At 48.3% G+C, this 23,976-nt stretch overlaps 1 protein-coding gene across 2 annotated transcripts in view; it reads right to left on the reverse strand.

The window, feature by feature from the left end:
* CUNH14orf132 (chromosome unknown C14orf132 homolog) overlaps positions 1 to 12,279 on the reverse strand; it is a 30,711-nt gene extending 18,432 nt beyond the window's left edge. For both annotated transcript variants that reach the window (XM_055593080.1, XM_055593081.1), the window contains exon 1: positions 11,971 to 12,279. In XM_055593080.1, coding sequence (XP_055449055.1) covers positions 11,971 to 11,997 — 27 coding nt within the window. In that variant the 5' untranslated portion in view covers positions 11,998 to 12,279. The remainder of the gene's footprint in view (positions 1 to 11,970) is intronic.
* Between the last annotated feature and the right edge of the window lie 11,697 nt (positions 12,280 to 23,976).

A 23,976-nucleotide genomic window follows, 5' to 3' on the forward strand; every position in this document is an offset into this window, starting at 1 on the left:
GCATGACTTTGGGTCCCATCTTAAGGCCTTTGAGCTTACGGGTCTTTTCCTCTCAGATGGGTGTGTTCACTGGATTTCCGTTTGAGGGTGGCCTGATCCTGACTCATCTGTCCCTGCGTCTTCTACCTGAGGGCTGGGTCCCTGCCTCCATGATAATGTCACTTCTTTTTGTCACTTGTGCTTCAAGATAGGGGTGAGTTACAGCAAAGGGGATGTGGACTAGAGAAGCTGCTCTAGGCTCCTCAACACTCTCCTGACTGCCCATCTCCACAGCTCAGAACTCAGCATGCTGATTGATTGGCACAGCAGGGCCAGATGAACTTCTGCAGGAGGGAGAAGGAAGGGCAGGAAGTTAGAGAGGAGGAGGCAGCGGCGAACGTGGTGCCGCTGTGGCTGTGGCAGGGTGAACAGTGGAGTGCCCGGCATGGAAGAGCACATTAGTCACCCCTCAGGCCTCCCTTGGCACAGAAGCCCAGTCTTAATGCATTTCTAATCAGCTTCCAGAGCTGCGTGTTGAGGCTACAGATGGGGGCTCCTTGTGGGACCTGCGGGGCCACTGAGTGGGAGGCAGCCATGCTGAGCCAGCCTCACTCTGCAGCATCTACTCCCCTCCCTCACCTTCTCCTTTCTAAGGGGCTTCCCAGGGTCTTAATGTTGGGACAGAAGCCTAAAGAAACTCAGGTTTAACCAGGTGGGGGGTTGGTTACTTATAATCCCAGCATATGGAAAGTGGAGGGAGGAGGATTGCAAATTCTAGGGCAGTCTGATGCACTTAAAACACCCCTCCAAAATCATATCTAGACCCAGCCCCATCACTGAAATGTAACCCTGCTGGCTTCCTGGTATAGCCTCAACATCTGGATCAGACACCAGCCCCAACAGCCTCTTCTGGAATGTACAGTCACAGGACACAAGTGTACACACACACACACACACACACACACACCACACACACACACACACACACACACACACACGGAAGAACCCAAGTGGCCAAAACAAGCAGCATGCACATGGGTTTAGATCTCCAACTCGGGCATGAGACTCTTGCGTCCAGTGTAACAATCTGAGCTTCTTGAGTTGTGTGTCCTTCAGAAAGAGAAACTCATATCCAGGGTTCCAGAGTGGATCCAGTGTACATTTCTTTACCACAATGGGAGAAAAGATGGGTGGAAATACAGATGCTAAAATCATAGGGTTAAGAAATTCTGCTTCCAGTCCAGATCGGGTCACTGGAACTGAATCTACTCACTCAACTGGAAAAACAAACAAACAAACAAACAAACCATAATCAGCATATGAAAATAATCTTCAGGACTTTGATGTCAAGAGGTAAGGCTTTTTGTGTGGAGAGAGAGAGAGAGAGAGAGAGAGAGAGAGAGAGAGAGAGAGGCATTGTGATCTTGTGATCCCTGGAAGCCTGCAGAGGGCGCTCGTGGTCCCCACACACTGTGGCTGGTGAGTCATGTGTGTTCAGACAGTCCGTCAAATGGAGAGCAGCAAACAGTGCCTGGTGCCCACACAAAACCACCACCCCTCCTTCTTCCCGTCAGCCACTTTGTGGATCTCATAACTCACAGGGCAGCAGGAGGAATGGCCAGCCTCACTAGCCACAATAGTTACCATCAGACTAAATATGGCAATGGTAATGCCTAGCAAATCTTAGAACAATCCATAAAGAATCCGAGCTCTTCCCAAATGAGTGGCCTTCATCCAGAATAAAGATAAAGAATATTTAGAGAATACAGAAGGTGTGGTGGTGCACACCTTTTAACCCCAGCGCTAGGGGAGGCAAAGGCAGATGAATCTCAGAGTTCAAGACCAGCCTGGTCTACAGAGTGAGTTCCAGGACACCCAGAACTACACACACACATAGACTTGTCTTAAAAAGAAGAGAGAGAGAGAGAGAGGGAGAGAGAGAGAGAGAGAGAGAGAAAGAGAGAGAGAGAGAGAGAAGGAGGGAGTAAGAGAGAGAGAGAGAGAGAGAAAGCTTGGTACCTGACCAAGAAGGACCAGACATACAAGGTGATGCATCCCAAAGCAGGAGGTGAGGGGTTCACTCAAACTCAACCCAGCCTAACAAACACTTAAGAATTAGTGTGAGAGGATATTTAAAACAGGTGCTACATTTGTGTTTCACTCATTTTAAGAGGCTTAGGTAAACACTGAACATGTTAAGAAAAATGCAAGATAATTTTTAAAGGGCACAAATTAAGTGCTAGAGATAATACCCACAGTCTCTGAGATAGTAATGCTCTGGGTGGCCTTGCCATTAGTTTAAAGATGGCAGAATCAAATGATGGCAATCCTGTATCAATAACAGCTGCTCAAACAAAACAGAGAGAAAAAGAAAAGAACACCAATGTGCTGTGAAAAAAATTGAGGCAGTCTAATATAGGCATAAAAAGGCCTATAAAAGCACTGATGCCAAAAAAGTTTCCAAATGTGATGAAAATACAGTCTTCACATGCATCTTCTGATTTATTTTATTTTTGGTGATGTGTATTTATGTGGGGCTGGTATATGTACATGTGATTGCAGTACCCACAGAATCTGGAAGAGAGTATCTGAGTTGGAGTTACAGGGGGTTATGAATGGCCAGATGTGGGTGTTGGGAACCAAACTGGAGTCCTCGGGAAGAGCAACTCTTTACTGCTGAACATCTCTCCGGCTCCCTGCACACACATTTGAAATTTCAATCACCAGAAACAGGAGGAGGACTGCACAAAGGTACATCTTCACCAAATTTCTCAAAACCAGGGAGAAGAATCAACTCTTAAAAGCAGCCTTAGGGGAAAAAGAGACTATACTTAGAGGAACAGAATACAGACAGCAGAAGATTTTCTCTGGAAACAACACAAGCAAGAGGTAAAGCCATATTTTTAATTAAACTGCCAACTTAGAATGCCCAGACATACAAAAGCTGAAAGAATTCACCCAGAAATTCTAGTAGCACTAGATATGTCAAAGCCCTTCCAGGCAGAGAGAAAATGATGCCCCAAAGAAACAAGACTCTACCCAAAAGAAACAAAAGACCTCAGTAGTAATTACCACATGGGGAAAATACATAAGGTTTCCCCTTATTATTCAAATAAATTGAAGAAAACTTATTTGTAACAAATATAGTAATAATGCTGGTTTATAATATTTATAATATAATAATTATAGTTTATAACTTACATATAAGTAAATGTGTAACCACCACAGTGCAAAAACTGGGAGGGATGAGATAGAAGCAAACTACTGTAAACATTCACTATACAAGTGGGCTAAGAGCTAAAGATCTTTAATGCAAATCCTACATAACTATTAAAATATAAAAACAAAGAGTTGTGTCTAGGGAGATAACATAGGAAAACAAAAATTTCTCATTTCTAAAGAAGGTAGAAAGCAGGAACAAAGAACAGATGGAAAAACAGAAAACTGTGCAACATATCATACACTTAAGCCTCACCATATCAACAAATACATTAAATGTGAATGGTTTAAATACTTCAATTAAAGGGCAGAGAACTTATCCCCCCAAACCTACAGACTTTTTTTTTTATATATAGCAGGTTAATTTATCAACAATATAACCTGCCATCAACCAAGATGGTAAGCAAATGGTTCATCCAAAATGACTGTTAGCCAGTGCTAAAAAAGAGTGAACTACCAAGCCATGAAATGACATGGAAAGTTTGGGGTGAGGACACACACACTTGAACAAACTATGGACTGGGATCCTTTGCCAGGATGGGTGGGAGGGTGGGAGAGAAAAGACAGAGCGCTGAGGATGTTTGGGGGCAGTGAAAATACTCTGCATGATACTATCATGAAGGATGCATGTCATAATACATGTGTCCAAATATATGGAATGTCTAACACCAAGAGTAGTGCAAACTGTATGCTTTGGCTAAAGATGAGACATCAACACAAATCTCCACTGTGTCCCAAGAACACTCTAGTGATGGATGCTGATGATGGGAGAGGCTCTGAATATGGGAATCATTACACTCCCCTTCAAACTTTTCTGTGAACTTTTAACTTCTCAGAACCAACTTCAACCACCACCACTGCCGCAGCTGCCACTGCCACCCCCACCACCAAAAATTTAAATAAAAACAGGTAACAGAAGTACAGATACCCATACTTGCATCCTTGCTGTATACCATGGGAAGGTGGCCCTACCTCTGTTTCCTGATTTGTACAATTCGTGGTTAGGTACCATGTAAATGTGGGATAAATAGCAGCCATGATGGGAAGGGACAGGGACACCTCAGGGAGACAGAGTGGGCAGAGAAGGCACAACTATAAGTCTCCAACTCTTGCGATGGAAGAAGCTAGGGTTTGGCTCAATAGCAAGGCAGGGCACACAGAAGCTGATATATAAGCAGTAATCATTGGTGGATGCACACTCCCATACCTGTTCTTTAGGCTCCGTGAAGTCCTGGGTTTTAAAATACTGTCTAGAAATTTGACCCAGAAAAATGTCTGCGATTCTTATGCCTTTGTTAATTGTTCATTATACCCCTGAAGAAATGATGCCACAGCTTCTCCTGAGGAGGGTCTGATGAGAATGCCCAAATATTTACTAGGTCTTTTCAGTGAGGATTTGAAGGAGAAAGGTCCTCTGGCTGGAAGCATCTGAGATAATTGAAAATTTGTATTTTTTAATGACAATTCTCACTTTAAGAAAACAGGCTTTTGGGGGTACCAAGGTCCTTGCACCTACAGAGCACTAGGGAACCAGGGATGTTGAACACTCAGAGGCTCTCCTCAAAGGAGGAACTGCCTGTTTTCTGCCCAGAAGGCTGGGAGTGGATACTATTAATGACCTGGTGACATTTTGCTATAGAGGCAGACCTCACCCAAATCCCCCAAAATGTTTATCCCAGACCCTCCCTCCCTAGACCCAGTTAATAGGTCCTGTCTGAGGGGAGCTGTCACCTGCTGACCTCTATGCTATCTCAGTCAGATACCACACCACATTCTAGGCCTTTATAGAACCCCCTCATGGTCACATGTATTTTGACAAGCAGTTTCTGTGTCGTCACACATTAAACTTTATTGTGCACCTGGAATGGGAGTGATTTTTGCTTGGAAAGTTTTCCTCCAAATTGCACTGAGTTTTAAACATGTTGACAGTCGCCTGGCATCAGACTCCCTGAGGTTTGATCCAGGTTGACAAAGTCAATCTGAACTGAATTTTTCTTCTCACCTCTTCGCAGTCAGTTTCCCTGCCTAACACCTGCAGGGACCCCACTCAATGGGCCAAATAGTGACTTGCTTGGCTCTCCAGGATTCTATTCTTTCGGGCAGTGGAGCTTCTATGGATAAGAAATGTCTGCTAATGTCTGACAGGCCTGTTGGAGTGATTCCATAGGATCCTTTGTACAATACAAGGAAGACCCATCCAAGACACAACAGTCTCATGTCCAATGGGACCAAAAGTCTTTTATGCTTCTCCCTCTCTGTGAAAAGCAAATAAAAAAAGCAAATTTCCTGTGAGACTCCTAAGGCCCTAGAGGTGAGACAAGGCAAAGGGGGCAGACAGGAAATACCCCAGCAGTTGTTAGACCCTTGTGATGCCTGAGACAGGCTCAGGGTTAGTTCCCTGTTCCAGGGGCCTTCCCACCCATCAAGGCCACCATTCTGAGGGAAGGTGAGGGGATAGTCTCAGCTCCCCAGACACAGAAAGCTTCCTCAGACTCCCCTGCCATGAGATTAGGTCATATGAATTGTCAGATCTGACACGGTCAAATATTTGTAGTTGCACATGGCTCACCTAACATAATCACCACCTGTTTCAGGGTAGTTCCTGTGTCTCCTAGGCTTGGCGCAATACAAGACTTTGCCAGGCTCTGTGCAGGGTAGTGAAAAATCTGTTGGAGCTCCAGGATGAAGACAACCTGCACTCCTGTTCTATGTGGTTCAGAGTAGTTACCAGTCTCCAAGGATGCCATGGTCCATGCCTTCCCGCCTCCCTGGACGTGCAGGCTGAGCCACATGGATAATTGGGGCTGATCCCCTCCCTCTTCATCTAGACTGTCACAGGGCTTTCTCAATCAGGACGATGTAGTGTCACAGACAGCGCAGGACATCTGAGGCCAGGGCCTAAGGAGCCTAAGGTACCTTCTACCTGGGACCCCTGGACTCCCACTTTAGGAGGAGCCAGTGCTGCACAGGGCATAGGCAGACTGAGAACTCTGTGCCAGGAGGAGGTCCAAGCTGCTAAAAATAAACCCTGCAGACTGGAACACCACATAGAGAGGGTAGCCATATGGGGAGGTGTGCAGAAGCCATGAGCTGGATGCCTAGATGTCAGGCCACCAAGGCCACTACAGCAGATACCTACCTAGCAGACTCCTTCTTGAATTTTGTCCCACAAAACTGTCAGCAGTTTACACGACTCCTTTTGATCTCTTAGCAACCTCAGTAGTCAACAGTAACTGAGCAGCCTGGGCTGTTTGCTATAGATTTCAATTTAATCGTTAGCATCTCAAATCCAATCTGGAGGCTGGAGGAATAGTTCAACAGCAAGCATAAGGACCTGAGTTGGAGACCCAGAACCCACCTAACAAGCCAGGCACAGTAACATATGCTAGCAATCCCAGTGTTGGGGAGATAGAGACAGAAAGACCCCCGAGGCCCACTAGCCTCTTGTTCTCACAGTGGCCTCTTGTAGCCCACAGTTCTCTTGGTGAATTGGTGAGCCCTAGGTTCAGCGAAAGACCTTGTATTAAAAGCTAAGGTAGAAAGCAACTGGGAAAAACACTCACCCATGACCTCTAGCCTCCACATTTATAAACCACACACACACACACACACACACACACACACACACACACACACACACAGAGCATGTGAATATCACCATTTCCACTTTCTCTAAAACACACACGGACCACCTGGGCCTGTGTGTGTGCCTGGCACAAGTGAGAACTGCAGCATGGGGGCTTGCGTCTCCCATACCTCCAGGTCAGGCCCCTACTCTTCAGGGCACCCCTCACTACCTTGCTCCTGTCCATGAAGCCACCCAGCTAGCCCCAGGCTCCTTAGTCCTGTCTCCTGGTCCTTCATCACCTGTCCCTCTGTCCCAGTGAATGGCTCATAGTAATTCCTAGTGGAAAGGATACACTGTGTTAAGACAATGCTGACCGTCCACATACTGGCTCCTCCTCCTGACTGCCCACTCTCCTGTTTACTACAGCTACATAATCTTCAAGCTAAGCTCTATAAAAGGTGACCCAGGTTGGCTCCCAGGGGTCTTGTCACACAATCCACTATGGGCTTGACATGCACAAAATCCCCCACTCACTCCATGAACAAAATGAGTACCGTTTTGTCTCAAAGGCGAGGAGTTTGAGACTTGGAGAGGAAACTGCTCAGTGACTAACGGGAGGGTCCCCAGATCTCACTGTCGGTTGAATTGTGTCTCCTCAAGAAAAAATGCTTAAGTCCTAACCGAACACCTTTACTTTTAAAAGTCTCTGTATATGCACAGACAGGCTCAAGATAAGCTGCCCAGGAGATTTTCACTGGGGACCAAGTGGAAACACAGCAGAAAGCGTGAAGACGCCATGCCAGCACAGAAGCAGGGACTAGAGTGAAGTGTGTAGAGACCAAGGGACACCAACCATGGCAGGGAACAGACCTCTTTCCAGGCCTTTAGTGGCCAGGGTAGGTGGGCATCTGTGTGAGAACCTCTGGCCTCAGAGCTGAACGACAAGAAAGTCTTCTGTTTTAGCTGGCTGTCTATTCCTGTGCTCCTTCAAGGACTTGTTTAAATTAAATGAGCAGAAACGTAATGCTTTGTTTATCTGAGAAAATGGGAGGTTCCCTGAGGCCGATTCTGGAAGGGGCCACTGAACCCCCACTTCTTGGTCTGCTCTGACCATCCACATGCTGGCTGGCTGGAGGGGTGACACGGTGAGATGGTCCTGGACAAGCACAGGGGCTTCCATGCTCCTGCTTGTGGAGGAGGTGGCGGAACTTCCAGGCTAACCCCGGTTCCTCGCAGTCTGAACAGTAGGAAGAACAAAGCCATCCGCCAGCCTGCAGGTGACAGGCACAGTCTAAGGAGAGAGAATCTCACATTTGGAGCAAATTCTTAGCTTAAGTATTTTAAGCTCTGACATCAATACAGTGTTTGGGACTTTTCAGGGCCGCATATGTCTCTTTATGACCTAAGACTGGCCAAAAAGCCAGTGACCTGCTTCAACCAAAGACAGGGAGGGGATCCTGCTGGCTGACTATGTACTTCAGGTCTCCGTCTTGATGGGACACTGGAAATACTACTGTGGTGTGGATACCAGGTGGGCCTAGGGGCAAGGGTTAGGACACTTCTAAAGCCCCCAGGGGATCCTAAGGTCAGGAAAAATTGATTATTACAGGCCAGACACCACTGAAGGTAGAGACAGCCTAAGTTAGAAGCATGGCTGAGTTCTCAAACATGCCTGGGAAAGTGCGGCCCCTGTCACAAACCCTATGGGGATGACCACCGGCTTAGCACACAGCAGAATCTTTCCACCAGCACAAACGTCCCAGCAACATCAGTGACATTCCCTGCTTCTCAGGACACAATCTCAGACGTTCCTACTTGTCACCAATACAACATGCTCAGAATCTAGAAAGTCACCACAGGCAGCCTGGGTTTGAAGGAGAGGATCCTTCTAGGTTTGCAGGAGCAGATCCCACCTCCTGAAAGGAAGCAATGGACGGAAGAATGGGTACAATCATCTGGGCTCCATCCTAGAGATCTGTGACCCTCCCTCTTTCCCCAGCCCTGAGGTCTTGGTAGCCCTGCCCATCCGATCACCTCTGGCTACAGAGAAATGGATGTCTTGGACATTCACAATTTCTAGAGCTTCTGGGATCCAGGGACTGTGAGGGACTGTGTGGTGAGATGGCCAAATGCCCAGGCTGCTGTCCAAGGGCTTGAGGCTGAGCCTCTCCTATGGCCCCTCTCAGTCTGCTACGGAGCATGAAGAACACACCTCTGCATCGGGGTAACATGTCTACACTGCACAACTGATGGGGTGTTATCTCAACACTTATTTTTTGCAGCCCCAAACCCTTCGGGAGGCTTATACACTCTAGGCATATTAAGCTGCAGACAGGAATCCTTTGTAGCATTAGCTGTAGCTGAAGGCAGGAAGCCCAGGTCTGGAGTCAGGTGGATCTGGTCACATTTCCTACACCAGTGAACAACACTCCAGACCCTGCCCATTCCACCAGCTTCCATGAACTCTCTAAGGAGTGGGGGAGGGGACACATAGCTGTGGCTTTAACTATATGCCACATCTGTGCCGTAGACCCCACAAAGGCTCCCAGTGCTGTCTGATTCAACCCAAACTTCTCAACGGCCAGTCAGCACCTTCCATAACCTGGTCCTGACCCCTGTCTCTCTCAGACCCACTCTGTCTCCTGTCCTCTAGCTCGCTGAAGGGCTCTCAATTGTCCCGAGCCTCTCTACCTCCATGCCACTTCCTTGAGAAGGCTCCTTCCCAGGCTCCTTTGGGACCATCTGCCTATCCTCTCAATATGTCCACTGCCTCCTTCTCAAAGCCCTGGTGACGGCATTCACATTTGACATCTCGCATTCACCCTCTGTCCGTATGAGTGCCTTTTCACAAGCACACATCTCATCTCACCCTCATCCAACCCTCTAATACTTTCTGGGGACCTACTATGCGCCTGTTCCGTGCTGAGTCCAGCACATACCTATTTTTCTTGCTGGGTCTTGGTCTGACCAATACCTTATAACCACCCAGAAAGAGGGTCCCACCCCACCCTGTCCCTCAGCACTCCTGTCCTAGTGCTCGACAGGGTATGAGACACAGGGTGCTAAAGAAGTAAGTCGTGTGCCAACATCGCTCTGCAGGCACTGACTGACAGAGGAGAGTGGGCAGAGGAAATGAGGTCTCTCTCTCACACACACTGCACACACGCCAGGTGTACGCAGGCCAAGAGCTCACTCCCACACACTGCTGTGTCCTACAGATTTAAAAAAACATACCTCTTCTCATCCTGTGGGGGCAGTGAGACAGACCTATAGCAGGAAGTAATCCTGAGAAGAACCAAACCTGTGCTACGCAGGAGGCGCCATGGTGCCAGCACCTCCAGAGGAAGGGAAGAGAGGAGCCACCTTGGAATGTGTCCCTAGGGTGAAGCCAGGAGGGGAACACACAGAACCTCTGCAGATCCTACGGTCTAGGTTCAAAACCGGCTTCCTTCCTCACAGACTGCATGCCCCTGGGTAAATTATTCACTCTCCCTGACAGGTGGCATTCTGATATGTAGAACTCCAGGCTAACAGGACCTGCAAGAGTTCACACACAGTAGGTCCTCAACAAACCTTAGTGTGTCTTCCATTGATGTGCTCGTTCATATTTTTCTGCCTTCCAGCTAGCACGGTGCTGAGCACGTAATCAATGCCGTCTGTTGGCAGGAACAAACTGACCAAGTGAAATGTGAATTACAAAAGAACAAAAACAAAAACAAAAACAAAAACACCCCTCCCCCACATCCAGACTCCTACAGGCCCTGCCCACAGGTGCTGGAAAAGCCCTGTTTATTTTGTCAAGTCACCATGGCAACTGTGGATGCTCTAGCCAGCCCCAAGGTTAGTTAGTAATGATCAATTTGTCTTGTAACCATGGGAACACCAGCTTCTGTTGGATGCAGAGAGGAAGGCAGCCTCTGACATCCTTCCAGCTTCTCTCTTCACCCCAGTTCCAGCTCTGCTAAACCCACCTCCATCTATGATGGTAGTGACTATTTTCCACAAGCATTTACACGTGGGTAGAATACAAAGAGATGGGTCACCCCCAAAGAAGGGCAGGTTGCAGGAACTGTTGGAAGTTATGGTTCTCTTGCTTAAGAGCTAGCCCAGAGCTGGGTCCTGATTCCCTAGAGCCAACCTGGGGACTTTGTGTCCTTTTGATGCTTCCATTTGGGAACAACCCTCCATATTCAGTCTGGCTTCTGAAGTTACATTTTAAACAGACTTTCACCACACGGGTGAAGTTTGGAGAACGGAAAGTGTCCCTTCAGACATCACTCCCCAAAGCAAGAGGCAGTGATTGAGGGTCCTTGACACACTCAGGAGACAAAAGGGTGACCTCCTTATCACTCTGCTCCCAACACAACCACAGAAGGCGAAATGTCTGATTTGTGAATCAGGACTGTGGTCCAGTCAAATGTAGCCTCTTCCACCGTCATACTGTGGTCTTCCCAGGGGCCACACACGACTCCAGAGAAGGGTGTGTGTCTTTGTTCTGGCTCAAGAGAACACCTAAGATCATAATTCCAGGAGATCCTCCAGCAGCAGAGACCAGGCAGACCACCGAGGGGTCATTTGTCTGTCTGCTTCCAGGATAATCTTGTGTGTGTGTGTGTGTGTGTGTGTGTGTGTGTGTGTGTGTGTGTGTATGTGTGTGTGTGTGTGTTGGGGGTGGTGGTGCTGGTGGTCCCCTGTTCAAACCCAGCACAAAGCAAAAATGGATCGAACCATTCATCTCTGTCACAAAGCCCTGTCACGGCGCGGACTAAAATCCCACCCACAGTGGAGAGGAAGGTAGGGTTCCCCGAGGGCACCAACAAGTGACAGAGTACCAGCGCGAAGCAAAACCAGAGTGGGAAGAGCAGCTTCCCCTCTGCCAGTCCGGGGGCTCCAGAGCAAACAGCGGGTGGGGGAGGGGCAGGGGAGAGGGGGACTCCAGCTGCCCAGACTCCTCGGAGCAGTCTTGCTGCTAAGCGGGGTGCTCAATAGAGTCATCTCTACTGCACCCTTCCGTGTGAAAGGGCCACGGGCCACTCCACCCAGGACAGCCAAGTTCCCGTCCCGGGTACACGCCCCAGGTGGGGCTGCTCGGCTTGGGACAAAGGACCTCGCCACGAATGCTAGAGCTCCGTCGGGGATGACAGCGAGGCTGGGGTCCTGCAAACTTGGCGACCCCAGGGCTCCTGGGGAAGATTCCAGATTACCTGCGCGGCCATAAAAGAAAGATCCATGGTGTCGCTGCTGGCGTGGCTGCCGCTGCTGCCTGCGCTCCAGTTTTCGCTGCTGCTGCTGCTGCTGCAGCTGCTGTCGCCTCTGTCGCCGCTGCCGGTCTAGCCTCCCGCACAGCTATCAGGGAGAGGGCGGAACAGCGAGCAGGTGCCCTCAGGCCCCGGCGACCCTGACCTCAGCAACCTTGGCGCGGCGGCGACACCGCTTTTTTTCGCAGCTTCCTCCCTGGCTCCAGGCTCAGACTCCAGACGCCGCCTGGAGAGGGCGGGAGACCCCGGGCGCGGCGCCCCTGCACGTGACCACTCCCAGCCCCACCCCTGGGGGCGGGCCCAGCAGGACCCCTGATTTCTAGCAATCGTCCCTCTGCCATGGCCAAATGGGGAAACTGAGGGCTGCGGCGGGACAGCTGTGTTGGTGAGCCAGCCTCCAATCCAAATCCAGCGAGGTGGGTGCTCTTCCCAGGGCACCTGACTCCATCCCTCCTGGGTCCTCCAAAAGAGCTTTCCTGGACTTGTTTGTGTAGACAGAGTCCTGCTCCCAGACTCCTGAATACTTGCTCTTGAACTGGGCAGAAAGAAGCGGAAAGTCTATAGTTTTTTTTCTGTATCGTGTGGTTTGGGTAAATCAGTGTTTGGTTGAGTCTGGGTATCTCATTTGCAGAGTGGGAGTGGGGTTTGTTTCCTCCCTTGCTTTATGGCTCTTTAACTCTTCTGGGCTCAACTCTTCCTTATTTCCCTGCCTCTGGCACCCACTGCTTCTGCACCCTTTCAGCCCAAATACTGGCCTCCAGTCTCAGTGTCCAGAATCGCCACATTGGGTCCCATCTCTCTGTGGCACTGGCTCTCCCTAATGCTGAGACCTTTTAATGCAGTTCCTCATGTGTGGTTTTCCCCAACCATAAAAAAATATTTTTGTTGCTGCTTCATTACTATAATTTTGCTACTGTTATGAATTATAATGCAAATGTCTGATATGCTGGATATCTGATATCCAGATATCAGACCCTTTCTTGTGAAAGGGTCATTCAGCCCCAAAGAGGTCGAAACCCAGAGGCTGAGAACCACCGCTCTATGGCCTGGGAGGTCCTCAGCCTACTCAGAACCGTCAGGCTCCACTGCTTCTCTGCACATCCATCAAGAAGACCTACACCCACAGAAGTGTGTGTGTGTGTGTGTGTGTGTGTGTGTGTGTGTGTGTGTGTTGGACAACTTAAAGAATGATCTCCCCCACCTGCCCCACCCCAACACGGTCTAAGAGAAAGAATAAAGTGGATGGCCCAGCCATTAAAGGCTCACAATTAGGAAGAATAAAGAATGGTCTTTAAGCCCAAGGGGCAGCTCTCTGAAGCTTTCTTGCGGGCTCTACCACCTAGCCTCCTGTACTCTAGATGCTCACTGCCTCTGTTCTCCTGTTCTTAAAGCTCCACCTTTTAAAGCTTAAACCTTTATGGGATGAAGACTCCCTCTGGGATGCATTTTTCCCAACCTCCCATTTCAGTCACATCGTGTCTGTGTCGGTGGTGATCCACCAGTTACCTGCTGGTATTTGCATGCTATCCAGGCTCTCTCCTAGAGAGCAATGCTTCCACTGTACCTCCCCACTGGTTTTTTTCCTCCGTCCCTGTAATTTTATCATGTCAGGAAAGTTCTATAAATAGAACCATGACTAATAACCCTCCAGAGTAAGTGTCAGCCAGCCTGGTTACCTGGAGATTCATCCAGGCTGTTGTGGTAGCAACAGTTGGTCCCTTTTTATTGCTGGGTAGTATTTTATTTTATTGATATAGCACCGTTAGTTTAACCGCACATCTGTCAGAGGACACCTGTGATGTTTCTGTTCTTTGGTGTTTATGAAAACAGCTGTTTACACACATTTATGTCTGAAGTTTTATATGAACACGTCCTTCACCCATTCCCACAGAAGTGGTCCTGGAGCAACGTCACTTCTACAGTATGCCCCATAGATCATTGCCTTGCATGGCTCCTTGGCCTGCAGGCCTGGCCTTGCCCACTGAAAATACAGACTTCTCCCTCCGGGGCTCTGGAGGAAGAGAGAGGCTGGGTGGAGGCAAAGCAGTTGTTTTATTTCTGTTTTGCAAACCCAGATCCCTGAGCATCCTGTGGTCGGTACCTGAGTCCAGCCCTGTGTCCTTGGACAAGGCTCATCTGCCCTCCTCACCCCTGGGCTGTGGGCCTTTCACCTTTGAAGGAAGAGGCAGGTATGGCCAGTCAACATGGAGTTCATTTCCAGTGCTCATCAGCTCCCCGTGGTAAATGCTAGCTCATTGCACAGTGAAGAAGGAAAAAGGTGGTTTCCTGTAATACCTGAGAACTCCACAGCTGTCCACAGAAGGTGACTCTTTGCTGTATTCTGGCCACTCGAATAGACCTCTTTGGCATATTCAAGTTTTAAGTCTTGACACACCAGTAGAGTTTTTTCTTCTTTTCATGCCAGGTGTATTGGTAGTCACGCTTGACTGCAGAGTGACCTTCTGATGGATGGGTAACCGCTGCCTCTCCAGCTGCTGTCCTGTTGCTGGGCACTGGGGTTCTGCCAAGCCCTTGGCTGTTGGGAGTAAATTTCCTCTGAACATTGGTGTCTAAATCTCTTCAGAGACATTCTGTCTGTTCTATGCATTCTACAGAACACAAGAGTCTTAGCTGACTTATTGCTTTACTAACACTTGATACCTTCATTTAAACCACTCTATTGGTTGTGAGATAGCATTTCCTTAGGTTTCAGATATGTATTTCTGTGACAGCAGATGATTCTGAGAGTGAGTTCATGGGTTCAAGCGCCATTGGTCTCATTTCCTCTGCAAATGCTCTGTGCAATTTTTTTTTTTTTTTTTTTTTTTACTCATTTTGAAAGCTTGGGTCACTTGACATTTTGTTATTGGGTTGATAGTATTCTTTATAGATTCTGCAAACAAGCTTTATGTCAGACACATGCAAATATTTTCCCACTCTGTGGCATTTTTAGCTTTAACAGAATCTAATAAATTTTAAAAATCCTACCTAAAAGCATGCGGGTTTCACCCTTCTTCCTCTTTATGCTTCAGTCTTTCTCTTTTTTAAACAATATCCAGCTGTCCCAGAGTCATTTGTTATAAAGACCATTCTGCTACCATTAAATTACCAAGGAGAGGAGACGGTGCTAAAGAGACACAGTGTCTACGGTGGCCCCCAGTCTGAAGCTCAGCTCTCATTTCTCCTTAAACCATAGTTTCTGGTTTCCACCTTAACCCTCCCTGGGACAGACTGGCTCCTTAGAGGTTCCCTCTGCTCTCTAGGTCACTCTCCTCTCTGCATGGTCTGCAAGGAATGCTCACCAGGCATGTCACATACCTTGGAGGTCACTTCGAGCTCTGTGGATTGTTCACTCAGTAGTGTCTCCCGGATTGACAATCTGTCCAGCACTGGGCTCTGACATTCCCCTCTCTATCCAGTTCTGTCTGAATCAGAAGATGGTATTATCCAGGTCCTTTGTGTATGTACACTACACAAGGGCAGAAAGGCTTATGGTCCTCCCACACTCCCCTTCTGTAGCTGGGTAAGGGGTTGTATCTGCCCAAAGGAAGAGGGCAGATGGTCTCTGAGACCACCACCATGGTCAGTAGAGTAACAATTCCTGGGAGGCAAAAATTTAATTCGGTTCAGCACAACTCAGTAGCTGATGTTGGTTCAAACTTCAAGAGTCTGACACTGAGTAGTTTATTTTAGGCATTTTAAGCACAGCACAATTTGCTGAAAACTTTCCTGGTCATAATTAACTCAACCCCTCATGCACATAACACACACACACACACACACACACACACACACACGTCTCCTTGAGAAACAAAGTAAATAAAGGTTGGATGTGACCACATCAAAACTCTTTGTAAAGTTCATGTGACATCTTCCAAACAGATGGCTTCTATAGAATGACTGAGAAAAAAACCAAGATCATGATAAGGGTCTGGGGAAGAATGTGGTATCGTCTCCCTCCACAGATAGGGCGACTAACCACGAGCATTTCCAGACTTCTGGGGGGACGGCAGGTTAAGCAGGCCCCCCTTTGAAGGGACAGCCAGTGTGGTTAGCACTCCAGGTTTCCCCAGTGCCTCTCTGTGAGCAAAGAGACCTTTGTGCCCCCTGCATTGTCTTTGTTGAGTTTTCAGAAATTAGTGCAGGAACCAGGTATCAGCCTCCAGCCCCCCTCTCACTCATCCACTTCTTAGTCTACATCGTGTTGAAAACCTCCCAGGCACCTTCTTTCTCTCCCAGGAGTGCTGTAAGGGGTTGCTGGCAGCCTGGTGGTAGCTTTTCCTCTAGCTTGTTCGTGGGGACCAGGCGAGGGCTGATCACTCCTGTCTGAAGCCAGCAACAGTTCAGTGGTTACCCTGCTACTCAGAGCTGATGAGGGCAAGAGGCCAAAGGTCACCACAAGGTCTGGGCCTTGGCCACTTGGCCTGGGGCTGAGCAAGGGCTATGCCTCTGGTTCCAGGGACAATCAGAATGTGCTCTTGCTAAGCCAAGCCAAGCCCTGTATGTGTAATTCATGGGTGCTGAGAACTTGGATGCAGAGGCTGGGAACACTGTGTCCCTTGAAAGGCTCCAGCCAGAAGACCACAGCAGGTCCTGGCCTGGCCACTGACTCTCATCTGGGATCCAGATGAAGGAGGCAGGGGCTGCAGAACCCTCAGATGGAGTCCTGGCCCTTTTGGAAAACCCCGGAAAGGCTTTAAAGATTCATGAGTACTTCACTGAGTGACTTGCTACATTATTCAAGAAGCACACAGGAAAGGGTGGGGATGGGGTGGGGAGGCCCAGGACTCATCCTTGGAACAGACAAGAATAAAGGAAGCAAATCTGAGGAGCAAAAAGGAGGCCTTGCCACAGCGTTCCCTCCCCCATCAGCTCCCTCAGAGAGACATGAGACACCTTTGTTTGAAAGCATTCACTACAGCGTCTCTCTCGGGGCTTTTAAAGAAGAGACTGGTTGCTAGTATGTGGGCCAGCAGGGAACCTTGTTAAAATGCCTAGTACTCTGGAATGAGACTCAGATGTCTCCATCCAGGTGATTCTCAAGGCTACTGCTTCTCCCAGGCGAAAACCGCCGCCCAGTGTAGCTCCACTTAGCAGGAACCACCAAGCATGCATTGTACATCAGTACACAGAGAGCACGGGAGACAGACTGAGCAGTCAGCCTTGCTGAGGTCCCTCCGCACCCATAGGCAGTGCTGGGCTTCAAATCCAGAGCAGAGGACTCCAAAGTCCTTATCTTCCCCCAGCAGCTCCTGCTTATAAAGAACACACGTCTCATTCAAACCAATGCAAAACCTCTAGTAATGGTCAAGCATGGAAGATAGGATTCACTTCCCTTCCTCGTTTTCTTTAGTTGCACAAGTCCCATGGCAGTGAGACGGCTCAGTGGGTAAAGGTGCCTGCTGCCAAGCCTGGTGACTTGAGTGTGGTCCCTGGGATTCACTTGGTGGGTGGAGGGAACTGATTCCTGAAAGTTGTCCTCTGATCCTCTGTTTACATGCCATGGTATATGTGTGAGCACACACACACGGGGTAAAGAGATGAAAGAGAAGGAGAAAGTAAAACAATCCATTCAGTTCAGTTTTTCTGAGTAGCTACTGTGTTCCAAGTACTATGTACAAGGAGAAAGAGTGGCCCAAGCTTCCAGTTTGGGGAGTGTCTTTGTTATTTTCTATCATTATGAAGAGGCACCATGACCAAGGCAATATGTAGGAAGAAGAGCTTATTGGGGCTCAGGAGGGCGAACCCATGACCGTCCTGCAGAGAGCACGGTAGACACCAGGCAAGATCAGCAGCACATTGGTACAAGAGCTGAGAGCTTACATTGGATACACACACACACACACACACACACACACACACACACACACACACACACACACACTCTTAGGGACTGAGACAGAGAGAGAGCACCATCTGCCAACTGGAAATGGCTTGGGCTCTTGAAACCTCAAATCCCACGTCACCTCCAACAAGGCCGCACCTCCTAACTCTCCCCAAACAGTCCCACCAATCGGTGACCAAACCTTCAAGCATATCAGTCTAAAGGGGGCCATTTTCCTTCCAGCCACCCAGGGAAGGTGAGGACTGAATTGTATGTGTCATAGCTCATTGCCAGGGAGGACATCATGAAGCAACTTAACCTTTCTAGAGCACAGCATGTCTGAGTGTGGAAGACCAAGTTAATGAAGGGCTAGCCGGCTCTGTGCCACTCTAGTGTCCAGGAGGAGAGGGAATGTGTTACTCGGTATTTCCTCCCTCACTGGTGTTTCTTCTGGTTTTCACCAATGCTCTTCTGGGATGGAGTGTGGCAGCTGGGCCGTGGAGGGAGGGCAGGACTCTTCTCCTTCGATCACAAAACTGGTGACAGGAGACACCACTTTCCCCTCAAAGGAATAAGGGGCCCTTTCTGCCACACCAAATGAGTGACTTTGTCCCCGAGAGCACACGTTCGCGCTGTCCTAAATGACACGTTCCCACATGGAAATGGCCGTGTAAATGCTTTATAGTCACAGAACAAAAGCAGGCGATGAGTCAGTCCATCTGCTGAACCTGTCGGTGGACATCATGGGGGCGGACCACAGCAAGAACGTTTGGGTTATGGCTCCAGAGGCTATAGGTCTAAAAAATTCTAAACAAGATTTACCCAGTAATTACAGGCTGTTAGGTCACATACAGAGGAGGTCAATGGCTGTTTATCATGGGGGCTAAAAGTAACCCAAGAAAATTTGGCACCTCAACGCTCAATATCTCACCTCCTCCATAATCATGAAGTTCTAAAAGCCAATTATCGCTGAAGAACTGTCAGTACGGAGGTGGCTTTTTCCCCACTTGGGAACTTGAGTTCACAAAACACACCAGTGACTAGCAGGTAGTTGGCTTAAATGGAGGATTCTGGGAGTGTTTCATGAGTGAATAAATGAATGGCTGCAAACATCCGGAGACCAGAAGAAGAGAGACCTTGTCCTCTAAGCCTCTCAATGGCCTTGCCCAGGTCTTTTGCCCAGGTACACACATCAGGACAGACTTTCACAAATGGGGACCGGATGGTTCAGATGTGGCTCAGCTGTGGGTCCTCCTGTCTTCTGTAGGTGAAGGGCCCCCACAGCACAGGAAATGCAGTGGTTTGAATGCACAATGCTCCATAGGCTCGGGTGTTTGAACAGCTGGTCCCCAGTTGGTGGTGCTGTTTGGAGGAGAAGTGGAGCCGTGCTGGAGGGAGTGTGTAATCAGGGGTGGGCTTTGACACACTTAGACACACTTCCTGAATACCAGGCCTCATGCATCTGCTGCCATTTCTTCCTTCCTTCCTTCCTTTCTTCCTTCCTTCCTTCCTTCCTTCCTTCCTTCCTTCCTTCCTTCCTTCCTTCCTTTCTTTCTTTCTTTCTTTCTTTCTTTCTTTCTTTCTTTCTTTCTTTCTTTCTTTCTACAAGAGTTATGCTGGCTAGTTTTATGACAGTTTGACAGCCCATAATCTATTCTGAGAGGAGAGAATTTCAATTGAGAAAATGCCTTTATAAGATCTGGCTGTAAAGATTGATCATTTTTTTAAAATATTTTTTTATTTTTAAATAATTTTATACATTCACTTGTATCCCAGCTGTAGTCCTCTCCCTCTTTCCCTTCCAATCCTCCCCTCCCTCATCTTCTCCCTGCTCCCTTCCAAGTCCACTGAGAGGGGGTGTCCTCCTCTCCTTCCATGTGGCCCTAGCTTATCAGGTATCTTCAGGATGGTTGCAATGTCCTTATCTGTGGCCTAGCAAGGCTGCTCCTCCCTTGGTGTGTGTGTGGGAGCTCAATGAGCCAGACATCGAGTTCATGTCAGAAACAATTCCTGTGCCCCTTATTAGGGAACCCACTTGGATACTGAGCTACCATGGGCTATGTCTGAGCAGGGGTTGTAGGTTATATCCATGCATGGTCCTTGGTTGGATAAACAGTCTCAGAGAAGACCCCTGTGACCAGATATATTTGGACCTTGTGGGGCTCCCTGTCCCCTCTAGGTTATACTAATTCTTCCTTCCTTCATATGGTTCCCTACACTCTGCTAAAGGCTTGGTTATGGGTCTTAGCATCTGCTTTGATACACTGCTAGGAAGAGTCTTTCAGGTGCCTTCTGTGGTAGGTTACTGTCCTGTTACTTGTTTTCTCCTAATTCCAATGTCCATCCCCTTTGTCTTTCTAGATGAGGATTGATCATCTTACCCCTGGTCCTCTTCCTTGCTTATCTTCTTTAGGTGTACATATTTTAGTATGTTTATCCTATCTTATAGGTCTAGCACCTACTTATAAGTGAGTATATACCATGTGTCTCTTTCTGCTCCTGAGATATCTCACTCAGGATGATTTTTTTTTTCTAGATCCCACCATTTGCCTGCAAAATTCATGATTTCCTTGTTTTTAATTGCTGAGTAGTATTCCATTGTGTAAAAGTACCACAATTTCTTTATCTAGTCCTCCATTAATGGACATCTGGGTTGTTTCCAGGTTTTGGCTATTATGAATAAAGCTGCTACAAACATGGTTGAGCAAATGTTCTTGTTGCATACTTGAACATCTTTTGGATATATTCTGTTGCCATTTCTTCCCTTCTGCAATGGACTCTATATCTCTGAAACTGTAAGGGGGAAAAAAACACCTTTCTTCCCTGAGTTACTTTCAGTGAGGGTGTTTTATCATAGTAATGGGGGTGGGGAGGAAACTAATACAGGAAAGCAGAGAGAATGTGGAGCAGGGGTCCTGGGTGTCACTGTGGCCAGAGCATTAGTAACACCTCTGTATGGGAGCAGAGGGACCCTTACAACACATCATTCATTCATTCATTCATTCATTCATTTATTCATTCATTCATCCCTATGTAAGTATGGACTTCCAACCAGGTAGCAGGCAGCCTGTTCCAGGCTCCCATGAGTGAATAAATGAATGGATGCAAACATCAGGAGACTGGAAGAAGAGAAACCTTGCCTGATCAGGGAGGACCCTCCCCAGGACCATAGTCTGATTGTACTGTGATGGATGGAAGCATGGCCACTCATGAACTCACAGTATAGACCTGTGCTGGCCAATATGGGAGCTTTCTATGGCCCTGGAAATTCACTGAGTCAAAATGGAAAGTGGAAAATGCAGGCAGAAATTTGAAGATGAAGTGTAAAAAATGTAATGCTTTTATTGCTGGGAGTGGTGGAGCATGCCTTTGATCCCAGTACTCAGGGAGGCAGAAGCAGGAGGGCAGACTGGTCTTACTTTAGATATAGTAAGTTAAACCAAGCCTAGTATTTAATCAATTAGTCAATCAGTATTTCACCTGCTTCTTTTGACTTTTTAAATATCACCACTAGAACATCCTAAATTATCTACAGGCTTGGTTTGTGGTTGGGAAGGGTTCATGTGGGAGTCAGAGGAGAACCTCAGGCACAATTCCTCAGGGACTATCACCAACCTTTTTGGGGGGAGAAATGTCTCCCCCCCACAAGACAGGATTTCTCTATGCACCCTTGGGTGTCTTGGAACTCGCTCTGTAGATCAGTCTGGCCTCAGACTCAGAGATAGGCCTCCCAGAGAAAAGTTGTCTTATTGGACTAGAACTTGCCAAGTAGACCACACTAGCCAGCCAGCCAGCTCCAGGGATCCACCTCCCCCCCAGGGCTGCGATTACGGCACATGGCACCGTGCCTACCTGTTTCACGTGGGCTCTGGGGATCCAACTCGCCTCCTTGTGCTGGGAAAGCAGACCCCTAACCCATTGAGCTGTCTCCCCAGCTACTTGGTGCTCCATTTCTGATGAAGGTTCTTGGGTGGAACCGCTCACAGTAAACAGTCCCAGACGCAGGTGAGGACGCAGGAAGGCTGGAGGGGTCCTCGAAAGCTCTGTTGTCCTAGAGGACTGCGGGTGTGTGGATGGTAGCCGCAGAGCAGGTAAAGAGCATCAGCAAGGAACCCCGTCTGAGAAATTCTAACCCAAATAAGGCCCCGTTTTCCAATCGGACAAAACAACCATTCCAACTCAGCCGGGCTCACTTTGCGCTCTCTGGGGAATGTAGCCATCTGCTGCTCTTGGAGTCTTGGGCTCAGACTGGAGACCTGGGCTGCTGGGATAAGGGGTGCTTATCCTCAGAAATGTCTGGTCTCCCCAAAGCCTGTGCTGCTTTCCATCATCTCCCCCACATAGCGGGTGCTTTCCCGCCTCCCCCAGTTCCAGGCTAGATCCTCCATGCCACCCACACGCGCACAGCTTTACAGGAGACACCCGAGTCTCCAGGCTGAGCCCCCTTTCCTTTCTTTGTTGGCCGCTCCTCTGTAGAGTCTGATGAAGCTGTTTTAATTAAAGCGCTGATTAGCTCGGAGGACATGGCAGGGAGCTCGCCGTCTTGTTGGGGGGGTGGGTGGCGATGCTGATGGTGACCTGGAGAGGTGCTGCTTCTCCTGCAGCCCAGGGCAGCCCTGACCTGGTGTCTCACGGGAACAATGATGACGGTGGGGACAGCGGGACAGCGACGTGATTTCCAGGCTGCCCCTGTTTTGTTGTGTGTTGTGTCTCAGGTCCCTTCACTGGTTTCTACCCAGTTGCCAAAATACCCCTGCAGGGCAGTTGCCATTCAGAGAGGAGCAGACAGCTCCCTAGAGTGGCTACAGAGTGTCAAGTCAGCATTTGAACCCAACACCTGGCCTAGCCATTTGAGACCATCACTTCTCGTGTGACTCCTCAAAGTAAGGTCCCCCACTGGGGACGTCCAGGTGGTAGCCAGGACCCGATTCTTCATTCTCCTTGCACTCCAGTGCAGACGGAAGTCTTTTGCTGTTGCTTTCCACATTTTCTTTTGAGGTAGGCTTTCACTGAGCCTAGAGCTCACTGGTTGGCTAGGTTGGCTGACCAGCAAACTCAGAGCATCTGCCTGTCTCCTCCCACCCCATACCCCCACCTCAGAAAGATCCACGTTCAAGATGCCTAGCTTTTACTTGGGCTGGACATCCAAACTCAGGTCCTCTTGCTGGCATGGCAGCTGCCTCCCTAGCCCTAGGTATTAATCTCTAGAGAAATGTCAGTCCTAGAAACTGATAGCCAAGCAGCTCAGAGCCAAAGGCAGTCATGGAATCAGATTGCTCAGGACGCATGCTTTTGATGAATGGTTACAGTGCTTTCTAGAACATCCTTAAAGGCCTGCATTTTGAAGGTCTGCTCCCCAGCTTGGCACTGCAGCAAGGGGCAGGACACTGTAGGAAGTTTTAGGTCTTTGGAGTTGTGCTCTTAAAGAAGATTGTAGGATTCTCTCTCTCTTTCCCTTTCTTTCTTTCTTTCTTTCTTTCTTTCTTTCTTTCTTTCTTTCTTCCCTCCCCCTCTTCTCCCTCTCCCTTTTCATACCCCAGAGCAACATGGCCACTTGGATTTGAACTAAAAAAAACCTCCAACATTATGAGTCCCAGGTGATACCTCTTTCTAAATTGGGTCCTTTGGGTATTTGTGATAGTGACAGGTGAGAGGTCTAATAACTCCAAAGCTCCCGAGAGACCCCCAGAAGGCCCCAAGCTTCTTGTCTAATCTGACTCCGTGACAGGCTTCATTTTCAACTTTGCCTAACTAAGCCGAGTTTCTGTTTTGTTTTTTTCTTTTTTGAACATAGAAAAACAGTTTCTGGAAAAACTGAAGATTGCAGGCAGCCAATCAGCTTAAAAGTTAACACATGGGCTTGAGCTAAGTATAATGATTCAGCAAACCTGAGGAAAAGTCCTTAGCAGTTCTGGAAAGTTCCTAAATGTTTAGCCAATCCTAAATCTCTCCTAACTTCTGAGTTATGACTAAGCAATCAAACCAAAGGTTACCTCACTCCTGGAAATCCCAGTAATTACTTTTAGATTGAGCCTGTGTGCTCACTATGGGGTCCCTTTCTAAGGAATAGTGGCTCTGGCATGCTGGTAAATTTCTGCAGAATAAATGCTTCCTGCTTTTGCATACTA

Source organism: Psammomys obesus, unplaced genomic scaffold, assembly GCF_907164565.1.
Source record: "Psammomys obesus unplaced genomic scaffold, mPsaObe1.curated_primary_1811, whole genome shotgun sequence".
Classification (NCBI taxonomy): domain Eukaryota; kingdom Metazoa; phylum Chordata; class Mammalia; order Rodentia; family Muridae; genus Psammomys; species Psammomys obesus.